Below are 11,015 nucleotides of genomic sequence, written 5' to 3'. Positions count from 1 at the left end.
AGTTGTTTCCTTTTGGGAAAGATTCTTCAAAACACTTTAAATTCTTGGAACCAAAATATGATTCTCACACAAATCCAGAACTATTTTTCCTAAACATGAAGAAAACTTCTCAGACAAGAACCAAATATGTTTTCTAGAGAATAAAAAAAAAAAAAAAAAAATCCCACCCCTGTATTTACCTTCATCATGCCTTGCAAGGAAGGAGAGTACTCTGATTGCCATTTTACTGAACTGACGCTCAAAGGCTACATTACTTGCCTGCTACCAGACAGAAGCAAGGAGCTGACTAGAGTCCTGTTTCCAAGACAGTGTCTTAAAACACCACACCATTTTTCTTGGCAGGCCCGCACAGTCTGTGATAGCCACAAATACACCTCGGGTTGGAGGCCAATATGTGAAAATGAGAGCTTTAGTATGCTTTGACCTGAACTTTGGTTTTGCCCTCTCCCATTATATGCTGTCCTCACAGAAACAGTGTGTATCTGCAGCACTTTCTCAGAAGCTAGAAAATAATTTCCTTCCACTATCAAACATACTATCTGGGCTGTGTGGCACCACAAAAAAGCCAATACAGTGTTTCATTTACTGCTGTGTCTGCATGTTAACCTGAAGGTCAGTAGGACTGTACACAGTACTGAGAAAATGAGTAGTTAATTATTGCTAGACTGCAAGAAGGGAAAATACATGACTTATATTGGTTTAGAAGACTGCAAATCGTAAGAACTGCTGCTTTTTCTTCACTGTATTTTGTGGAAGGCCATATTTACAGTAAAAATTACGACGTTTGTTGGAGGCTGTTCAATGTGCTTTGAGTAGCACAGAAAAAAAATACCCTCTCCTCAGTGTGAACAATCTCAATAAAACAAGTACAATATTCAGCAAGAAAAATCCCATTTTTCTTGCTAGGTATAATCTGGCAACTTGCAATGTCTTTTGCCATATTTACTCCTCTTGAAGTGTTTGTGCTTGGGGGTTTCATTGCATCATCAACAGTCTATAATGCTTTGAAACCAAGCTGTGTTTAGACCAAAATGCCAGATTTGTTCTTCATGGCACAAGTTTTAGTAATTTCATAACTTATCAGCATACAACAGCAGGACTAAACTTAGTAAAATGAGATGTTTGTGTTAGGGCATCAAAGCACTGGTTGAAACTTTTCTCCAGTCCTCAAAAGGCTGAAGTTATATTTGCTGTTCATATTCCAGCTAGAATAAATAAGAAAAATGCATTTGTATTACAGAATAGGTACAAAACCTGTTTTTAAAACATTCTAAAAAGGCATTTTTATCAAATGTTTTGTCCCAACCTTTGTATCAAAACAATCAGAACAGGTGGACCCAATGGATTCCTCTGCAGAAGGCAGACTAGTCTCTCCCAAGTACTAATAATTATATAAAATGATGCATCATTGTAAACACATCTAACAACTTTGTGTGATGGCATTGAAAAGTAATAGTTCTTGTAGGCTACAGAAGTAGCAAAACCTCTTACTTCCAGAACAAGATAACGATTGTCCTGGGGAGTGCAATTTGCTGTACTTAACTTCACCTGTTACGGGGTAGTTAGGAGAAGGAGAGGCTTATCTTCAGTGTCCACAAGCAAAACAAAGCATTGTCACGAAGCCCAGAAAGCCAGCTGCCGGATTAGGACTTCCCATCTGAGCCTTGTGCAAGCCTCCAGGCAGCTGGCAAATGCCACAGCAATCACAGAAAATTTCAGTGTAAATAGTTCTGGAGAATTAGTGCAGTATGTTCCTTGTTGACTTTACAGTTTTATCCAGACAGAATACCAAAGATCTGAAAAACACATTCACTGCTCTAACAGTTTAAAGACATGGGCAATCAGCCCACTTTATTAGGTGGAATACAGCAAGTAAGAAGTGATTATCATTAAAACCAATGCTTTCCAGGGTTCAAGTTCACTTCAGGATGTGATACGCGCTGTTGCAAATACTGTACAGGCAGTTATAAAACTTACCAAGCTTTTTTGCCATGGAATAAACTACAGATCATGACCAACAAACATGTACAGTTCTATAAATGCTAAACTACGGCGTACATGTACTCAAATGTTTTGCAGTGTTTAAGTAGTAAGAAGGCAGAAGGCTCAGCACCTGTCAGCAACAGCCACTGTTCTGAAACCATCCAACATTTTTCTAGGCAAGATCCAGACTCAGCAAATTGCTCAACTTCACAAAGTAAACTAGAAGCAGATTGTCTTATCTCCTAACTCAGTAATTTAATATCCTCTGTCACATCATTTATCCTGAAGAGTGGTTTCACACTACCATGACGTATGTTTTTTAAGCATGCGTCACCAAGTGACAGAAGCAGCAATATTTAACAATTCCCAGTTTCTCCTAAAACTCGTTTTGCAGCTAGTCAATTACAGATGGAGTGTCTGTGTTTAAGCAATACTGTATTTCCACTGCAAATGTACCTTAGACAACTTTGCTGCAACCATCTGATGCATCAGTATAATGTTTTGTCCAAAAAACCAGAACCCAAGGCTCCCTCATTTCCACAGTCTCATTGAAGAAAGATTTAAGTGATTAAAAAAACAGTTTGTTCCTCAGTTTAATTGATTCTTCTTTTCCTAGCAAACACTGAATTAGCTTTGTGACAGTGTTGCTCTGTGCTATGTAGTGAAATGTCTGCCACTATCCCTACAGTGAATGCACACACTTACTCTGGCTTCAGCCATCATGTCAAATCACCTCACAACTCAAAGAAATCAAATATGGTCTCATTTTCCCAGCAAGCAAACAAAAAAATTGTAATGCTTACAGGGATAACAGGAGACTGGGGAAAACAAATCAACTCAAAGAGGAAATGTGTCTGAGCGGCAGGGGAATGGCAACGACAGGTAGAAAAAGAATAGCATGTAGCAGAACAGCGGTTTGGGAGAGAACACTGTGAACATCCACTCTTTCATCTGTCATCTTAATAAATGTGTGACGTCCAGAAAAATAACAAACTACTGACTTCATAAGGCATACTTCGTAAGGCTCACAAGGCATACGTTCTTCATAACATATATGATCCTGCAGTGGTCTTTAAAATGTTGTGTACCATAATGAAGTGATAAAAAAATCAAAAGATAGTATATTCAAATTAAATGTACATGCTACGTCTCTACTCAAGAACAATACTGGTTAGGTTATAGACTGTAACTATAGACTCTTTATTTCCTTTGAAATCTGAAAACACAGTTTATTCAGAATCAATTATTAAGAGAGACATGGAATTTGGGTAAGGATTTTCAGTAGCTTGCCTGTTCTAACAATCATTATGCTGACCACGGAAAAGTGCTTTTAAAAAAAAGATTCCTTAAAGTATCTTCTTTTCTACCCCAACATCTGGTGTTAACCTCCTGTATTAGGTGTACCAGTCAGGGTTTTGGCAGCAAGCAAGGCAGGCTGCAGGACTTGGCCCATGCTGGCCACAGACAGTTCCAGCTGGCTCCACAAAGGACCCACTGCAGGACGCTCAACCCAGCAGCCAGGCGGGTGGCACCTTTGTGAAAATACCAGACAAGCAGAGGAATGAATGGAAAAAAGTGAGGAACAGCAGCATGAACACCAAAGTCAGAAAAGAAGGTGGGGAAGGAGGTGCTCTAGGCACCAGGGCAGGTATTCCCCTGCAGCCTGTGGAGAAGACCATGTTGGAGCAGATACCCACACTGTGGCCTGGGGAGGAGCCCACACTGGAGCAGCTGGATATTTCCTGAAGGAATTGCAGCTCATGAAGAGCCCATGCAGGAGCAGAGGAAAAACGTGAAGAAGAAGAAGCAGAAGAACTCTTTGTGAACTGGCTGTAACCCCCCCATCAACTGCTCAGGGGACCAGGAAGGGAAGAAATGGAGAAATCAGGAATGAAATTGATCCTAGAAAAATGGAGGCAGTGGGAAGGTGCTATTTTAAATTTTGTTTCTCACTATCCAAATCTATTTTAATTGCCACAAAAACTACATTAATTTACCCCAAGTTGAATCTGTTTTGCCTGCAACAGTAACTGGTAAGCAACCTCCATGTGTTTATCTGGACCCACAAGCTTTTTCATCCTATTTTCTCCCCCTGTCCTGTTGAGGAGCCGGAGAGTGGCTGGTGGGCACCTGGCCAAGGTTAACCCACACACCTACTTGCAAAACAAATGAAAAAAGTACACACTAATTTAAAAGGAAGAAATTTTAATGTACAAATTTACACTCACCTTGTTATATTTTCTGCACTGATCTCTCTCAGTATATATACTTCTATCATGTTTTCATAATAAAGCCACAAAAAGTAATTCTTAAACTAGGGAGGAAACTGCAGTGTCTGCATCATTTATTCTATTCATAATTTATTCTACAAATGTCTACATATTAACAAAAAAATCCTCTTCCCTTTTCTCAAAGCAGCAAATATTTTACTTCTAAACTCAAGAATCATTCAGCTCTCAAACAGTCCGTGCACTATATCCCAGCATCCTCTGTCAAAACTAGCATGAGTTTATCTCTTGGGACTTCAAGCAGTAGCCTTTGTTGTTCCTCAGGTGCCCACACAGCATATTCAGAATTCTTCTCCAGCGACACCCAAAGACACAGTTCAGTGAAAGAAGAAACAGCTGAAGATGTCCATCTTCAGTTTTGCCTTGCAACACACCCAGCCGCCAACATTACTTTCTTCCAAATGGATCAGACCACACTTTTAACCCTACAAATCAAATATGAGAATACCAGCAGTTCATAACTGGACTGTTGAAGGGAAAAAAATACAAGAAAATTGGTCTGCTACTGCAGCCTGGGGTACGAAACAATGAAGGAACCAAACAATTTCTGCCCTGAACTCACAACTCTGCTTAAGCTTGCAAAAATATTTTAAAAGGCAACCTCCTCTTAATCTTAAGCTTCAGATAATGGAAAAATCTATTACGCCCATAGCTAAGGTGTTCCAATATTGCTGGAAAAATCATCTAGAATTGCACCTCATACTTGAACTTGCCTAGATTTCACTTTCAACTAGTGGATCTCACAACTTCTCATCAGCAACTAAATTTAGATCAAAAAGTTATACTGAGGAGAACTGGTCCTCAGGTACCGGCATCTTGGATAAATGAGCCAGTCCAGTCCTCTTTAATGTTTAATAAAAAAGACAGGTTTACCAGACTTCTATTTCACAATACCCTTCCTACACCTCTTCAGCATTTCACCACTTTCCTGGAAAGTAAGTCCTGCACCAATGATTTAACTGGTATGCGTAGTAATGACATGGCATTAATCCTATTTGGTTTTCCCCTGCTGCTGATGGCAGGCTTTTCTAAAAACAGGAATACATTACCCTTTAACATACTCAGATATGAACTGTTTCATCAAGACAAGCACTCTCATGTCTTTAAACAAGATGTGCCAACCTTACATAATGAATAGTCAGTTCCACTAGCTATGAAATGATGAACTACCAAGGACAATCTGCCATACTTTAATTTTATTCCCCTCATATGCCTTTCTACTCCTTCTGGCAACAGGGATCAAAAGACTATTAGCACTGCATTCTAAATTTTCTTTGTATGTAGTGGATTTCTGCATCATCCCTCCACCCATGAGGCTGGAAGGTACTGCAAAGTGCTCATAAATTGTTTTTCAGCCAAGTTGTAAAGCAGTATTCCACAAACCAGGGTACAATAGTGTATTCTTTACAGCTACAGCTCAGCCCACCCATGGTTCTTGTTTGCTCTGGTTCAGAAGTTAATTCCTTGAGCTGGCTCAGAAGTTAATTTCTAGTATGGAAACTGGCATCTATTGAAGAAAGTGTGAAGATAACAGTGTCTCTGCAACTTACTTGGCTGGTTAATTCAATTTAAAACAAGTTTCATTAATCTGTAATTTTCAACTGAAGAATTAGCCTGAAAAAAATTTCATGGCAAGTTTATTGTATATATTCTTTGAATATATTCTTTACTGTGTTATTTAAGTCCGTGTAAATATTCAGCTCTTACTTCAAGAAGGTCTTTAAAACAATCAATGCAAACACATGAATCAAGTATACCTGCAGGCTGAATATCCTCTTGAACAATCCCAGCTCGGTTTACTGACTGTTCTTTCTCTGGAAAACAGAACAGAAAGAACACTACTAAGAAAAAAGAGAATATCAGACATCTTGAGTGCACCCAATAAAATAATATTGAAAATTTTCTTCATTCTAGATGCTACACAGTAAAATTCTGCTGAGTATCCACCTACACGATGTGAATGCAGTATTCATACACTGAGAAACTAAGAGCTTGTCTGTTTTGAGAGATTACAGAAAATAAGATCTTAAAGTAATGACTACTGTTTAACAAAAGACGCCAAAACATGTCATGATCTCATCACATAAGGACTAGTACTTTTAGGAGCTCACACACTCAACTCTTTAGAAGATTTTTGCTTTCCAAGATCAGTGATCCCCATTTACAGGCCCTGAAAGATCTTGAATCTTATCACAAGCAGATTTCATGACAGCATCTACAAAATTACTGCATGTAAACTTCCTGAAGTATTGGAGGGATATTTTTCCCTACAATGGGCCTGTCTCAGGCTTTTCTTTTTTGTTTGAAAGATTCAATCACCTGAAAGACGAGACATGGACAAAACTATGTTATTTCCCCTTACTAAATGCACCCCCTTTTTTTACCCCTGCCAGTTAAGTACTTCACCCCTGTGGTACATTGAAGCAGGAAGTCAAAGCTCTGGATTAGCCTTTTGCCCAGACCACTGAACTTTAAAAAATTGCGGGGTGCACATTCTCAGGGGAAACTCAGAACTAAGCTCAGCTTAAAACTGAAACCCAGGACACAGGCTTATCACAGTAATTGATTCTACTTGCAAGGGGAGCAGTCACTGGAGGCAGATCCAGCTGTCGCTCCAGAGAACTACAATCCATTCTTGCCTTTTGCAGGGTTACTATGTGACGCTAATGACGATGTCCAACTTCAGACCCAGCTTTCCAAAACGCAGAAATACCGCCCACACTGCCCACCACAGCCCAAGGCAATGGGAGGTGTGAGCTTCTAGAGAAGCTTACTAGACTGCACTCTGAAAAGTTAAATCCTTTGTACCCCACAGGTTAAAATGCTTCTGCTCACAGACCACAACTGTGAAATTCCACATTCTTGTGTCAAGTATCATTGGAACGAATGCTTGCGCTTCTCTCGCAATACAGTGATAAGCATCAAGAAAAGCACAGAGGAAAGAAATAAAGGTGAGATCAAAGGAGAATTTGAGTAGCATGCAATAAGTTTAGAATCATGTATTAAATAGAAGATTTAAGCATTTGCTAGCTGTGCATCACTCATTTTATCTGCCAAACCGAGATTAAAAAAATCCCTAACCTGCAAGGGAACACATTCTCATGTAATACACAAGTACAAAAGAGGATGTTACCCACTAGTTCTCTCCTTTCCTTAATGCAGAGTCACACTTTTGATACTATATTTTTGGAAACTGCACCATAAGCAAAAATTAAGCATAAGGTTTTTAAATGGGAACAAAGAGTAAAAAATCTGTCTTTGTGGGCAGTTTCCAACCTCACAAGCATCTCTTCCTTAAATAAAAACCTGCTTGCAAGTTAAACTTTACATCAGCTTTAATGCAAGGCTAAAGTCCCTCCAAGATGATCAATAAGTTTGTTACCCTCTTCCTTTTTTTTTTTTTCTCTTCTTCCTAGAAATCGCTTCAGTTGCCTCAGGAGATTAACCACATACATCTTCAGGTTGTCGCCAACAGCTTGCTCGGTTTTATACAAGCTGAAGCGAGGGGATGAGGCTGGTTACATCAGAACCTTTCTCCGCTCTCTCCGGCGGTAGCTAACACAAGCTCCGGAGCACCGGGTGCTCCCCCTACCGCTCCCGCGGCGCGAAGGGAGCCATCGCCAGCAGCCGCGGGGCTTCGCACCCGAACCTACGGGTGCCTTCGAGAGCTCCCTGGTCCCAGCGCCAGCCGCGGGCTTCGGCGGGTTTTCTGCGGTTCTGGCAGGAAAGTGGGTTCTCCTCAGCAGCCAGTTTCAGACCGAAGGCAGCTCTAGCAAACCATCGCAATCGGTACAGGATCTGTTACCACAGTTTAAGGTAAACACTTACATTGCAGCTGGAAAACATAACTTACAGAGTCATAGAATGGTCTGGGTTGGAAGTGAGCTTTAAAGGACATCTAGTCCATCCTCCCTGCAATAAGCGGGGACATCTTCAACTCGATCAGGTTGCTCAGGGCCCTGTCCAACCTGACCTTGACTGTTTCCAGGAATGGGGCACCTACAACCTGTGCCAGTGCCTCACCACCCTCATTGTAAAAAATTTATTCCCTGTATCTAGTTTGAATTTACCCTCTTTAAAACCATCATGCCTTGTTTTATGGCTCTGTCCCCATCCTTTTTATAAGGCCCTTTAGGCACTGGAAGCTCTGGGCTTTAAGGTATCCCCGGAGCCTCCTCTTCTCCAGGCAGTTTTTCCTCACAGGAGACGTGCTCCAGCAACTTTAACTGCATCTCCGCCCTCTTAATGACTCCAGCGAACAGCTACAGGGTGTCCTTGGTCACGCACTGGCCAATAACTCGAAACAAGAGTACTACGAGGTTTCTTTTTTAAGGCTTTTTTCAGTCTCTCTCAGGGGAGCAGAAGCCTCTCGGCCGCTCTCACCCACCGGCCGCCCCAGCGCATCCTCAGGCGGGCCCGCCCGCGCTCCCGTCCCGTCCCGGGGCACAAACCGCTGACAGGCGCGCTCCCATCCCGCCGCGCCGGCACTCACTGTACTCCTCCGGCATCAGCAGCGGCCGGAAGTAGATGGGGTAAAAGGCCGCCGCCACGACGGCCACGAAGCCGCCGAAGACGCCGACGGTGCGGTACAGCCCCGCCATCGCCGCCCGCGGCCGCAGCCCGAAACCCGTCTGCCTCCACTTCCGGGACGCGCCGACAGCTCCGCCCGCTCCGGCCTGGCGCGGCACCCGCGGCGGGCAGCGCCCCCGCGCGGTCCGGCGGGGCACAGCCCGGCGCCGGCGGAGCTCGGCGAGGTGGGGACGGTGTCGCGACACACCCGCGGCGGTTCGTTGTGTCGCGACAGGCCGGGCGGCCGGCACAGGATCCGCTCTACCCGCGTGCGCAGGCCTCTGCTCTGCCTCAGGGCGCGGCCGGCGCGCTCGGCACCCACAGGGAGATCGGCCCCCGGGTGCCGCCCGGCCCGGCCCCTCCACGCCCTCGGCACCTGGCGGCGGTGGCCCCTCCTCCAGGAAGCCGGACCTGCCACATCCTTGTCGGCGGGTCGGGCGTGCACCGCTGGCCGGGCCGGGCAGCGCCGCCGCCGCGGCAGAATGGGCCCCCCGGCTGAGCGCCCCGCCGTGCCCCGCCGCCGCCCCCCTCTGCTCCTCCTCCTGCTCCTCACGGTGAGTGGCGGCCGGCTCCGCACCTGCCCCGGCACGGCACTTCGCGGCCGAAGACGGTGGCTGCGGTCGGGCGGCTGCCGGCGGTGAGCGCCCAGCCCCGCGGGCGGGGGTACGCGGGTGCTCCGCGGCGGAGCTCCGCGCTCGGGGGGCCGGAGCGGGGCTGTGGACTGCGGTCGGTCGGGGCCGGAGCCGGTGTCCAGGGGTGCGCGGGAGTCGCGGCCGCTGCTCGGAGCCAGCCCCGCGGTTGTCCGGCCTGGCCCGAGCCGGCTAAACCCCTCCAGCCCCGGGGTATGCCGCGTTATGGAGCTGGGGGACGTCAGGGCGTTAAATCCAGGTGTTAAAAAGGTTTCTGCCCGAGGAGACGTTAAATTTGGGGGTTTGAAAGAAGGGGGGTACCTTTGACGTCTACTTACAGATACACGTGTCACTATGGGGCTACGCTGGCTTACGGAAACATGCATTTTAGGAGCATCTATTAAACTGCTTTTTCCTCTTATGGCTGTTGAACACGAACTCGGTTAAACTCTCTGTGCCTGTAGGATATTGATGCTGATGGGCAGCTTTTTGGCATGTCTCCTTTTCAAGCATCTTAAGATCTAGTGTGGAACGGTGGGCGTTCACGGGGAAAGGACTCTGGTTATCTTCAGATTTTGTGCAAACAGGTGCAGTTTCAAGGGGTTGTGTAGGATTTCTGCAGGGGTGAACTCCGGGAGGGTTCTGCTGAGAGCCTTATTCCAGCAAGTGCAGGAACAGTTTCTCATCGTTTCTGCATGTGTTACACTGCTGAAAATTTTCACTTCCTTATCAGTTGTCATGATTGCCTCACACAGTGATTCTTATCCCAACATCTGACGAGGTGACTTGTGCTAACTCCTTCAGATTCAGCAGGTTTTAAGAAAAAGATCAAGAAAAAAATCCCTTTTACATCTTTTGTGGCTAAGTTGCCCCACACAATGAAGCCTCTGTGCTTTCATGTTGAGCTCTGCCAGGTTATGGTCATGATTTGAATCCAGCATACCTGGCCTCTTTACTGTGCTGGGAAACTTTTATATTTAAATCTCATAATCACGCGTATTGTGTAATCCTTTCATCCTCGCTCTCATAGTCAGAGATGATACACAATTAACTCTGCCTTGTCTGAGTTAATGGGGGGGAAGAACTGGGGTTCCTCAGCAGGTGGAAACATTTAGATACTACACACACTATGCAGTGCACTGGGGAGCCCTGTGTAGAGGCAACCAAGTAGTGACAGAGACTCGGCTGTGGTCTGGAAGAGGTTATGGTCTGCAGTCGCTGCCAATGCTGCATGGGTGTGCGATGGCTCAGAGGTCTTTGCACTGTGCTCCTTGCAGGATAGGCCTCCTGAAGGGTAGATTAGGTGTGGTGTAACAGCAGACCCAAACATGCCACTCGCATTTTTGTAGCATGTGTCGCAGCAAAGAATACAAAGAAAAGTTTCCCGAGAGCTCTATGGGAGCCATTTAGCAGAACAGGCACAAAGGGAAAGGCGATAAGACTAGCACAGCTCAGGCTCACCGTATGCATCAGCAGTCACGGTACATCATGCTTTGTAGACTGCTACATTTTGTGCTAACCACATGGCATTACTTTCATAACATAT

General features: G+C 44.9%; 2 protein-coding genes across 3 annotated transcripts in view; one reads left to right on the top strand and one right to left on the bottom strand.

The window, feature by feature from the left end:
* Window positions 1-1,824: 1,824 nt before the first annotated feature.
* SMIM20 (small integral membrane protein 20) lies at window positions 1,825-9,361 on the bottom strand. Of its 2 annotated transcripts, XM_030493280.1 has the most exons (4): window positions 8,764-8,893; window positions 6,029-6,085; window positions 5,145-5,299; window positions 4,625-4,696 (listed from the first exon to the last, which is right to left on the bottom strand). In XM_030493280.1, exons 1-3 carry the CDS (start codon window positions 8,870-8,872, stop codon window positions 5,181-5,183), a joined length of 285 nt encoding a protein of 94 aa, XP_030349140.1. In that variant the 5' UTR covers window positions 8,873-8,893; the 3' UTR covers window positions 4,625-4,696; window positions 5,145-5,180. The 2 variants fall into 2 exon arrangements, with proteins under 2 accessions (XP_030349141.1, XP_030349140.1); XM_030493281.1 differs by lacking the exon at window positions 5,145-5,299 and having other exon boundaries at window positions 1,825-4,696; window positions 8,764-9,361.
* Window positions 8,995-11,015, top strand: part of SEL1L3 (SEL1L family member 3) — a 36,550-nt gene continuing 34,529 nt past the window's right edge. Inside the window, exon 1 of the mRNA XM_030493275.1 lies at window positions 8,995-9,394. Within this exon, the coding sequence (XP_030349135.1) occupies window positions 9,323-9,394 (72 nt within the window). The 5' untranslated portion in view covers window positions 8,995-9,322. The remainder of the gene's footprint in view (window positions 9,395-11,015) is intronic.

This window comes from Strigops habroptila, chromosome 7 (genome assembly GCF_004027225.2).
Source record: "Strigops habroptila isolate Jane chromosome 7, bStrHab1.2.pri, whole genome shotgun sequence".
NCBI classification, from domain to species: Eukaryota; Metazoa; Chordata; class Aves; order Psittaciformes; family Psittacidae; genus Strigops; species Strigops habroptila.
The sequence above is the reverse complement of the archived record's forward strand: the minus strand, read 5'-3'. Positions and strand labels throughout refer to the sequence as shown.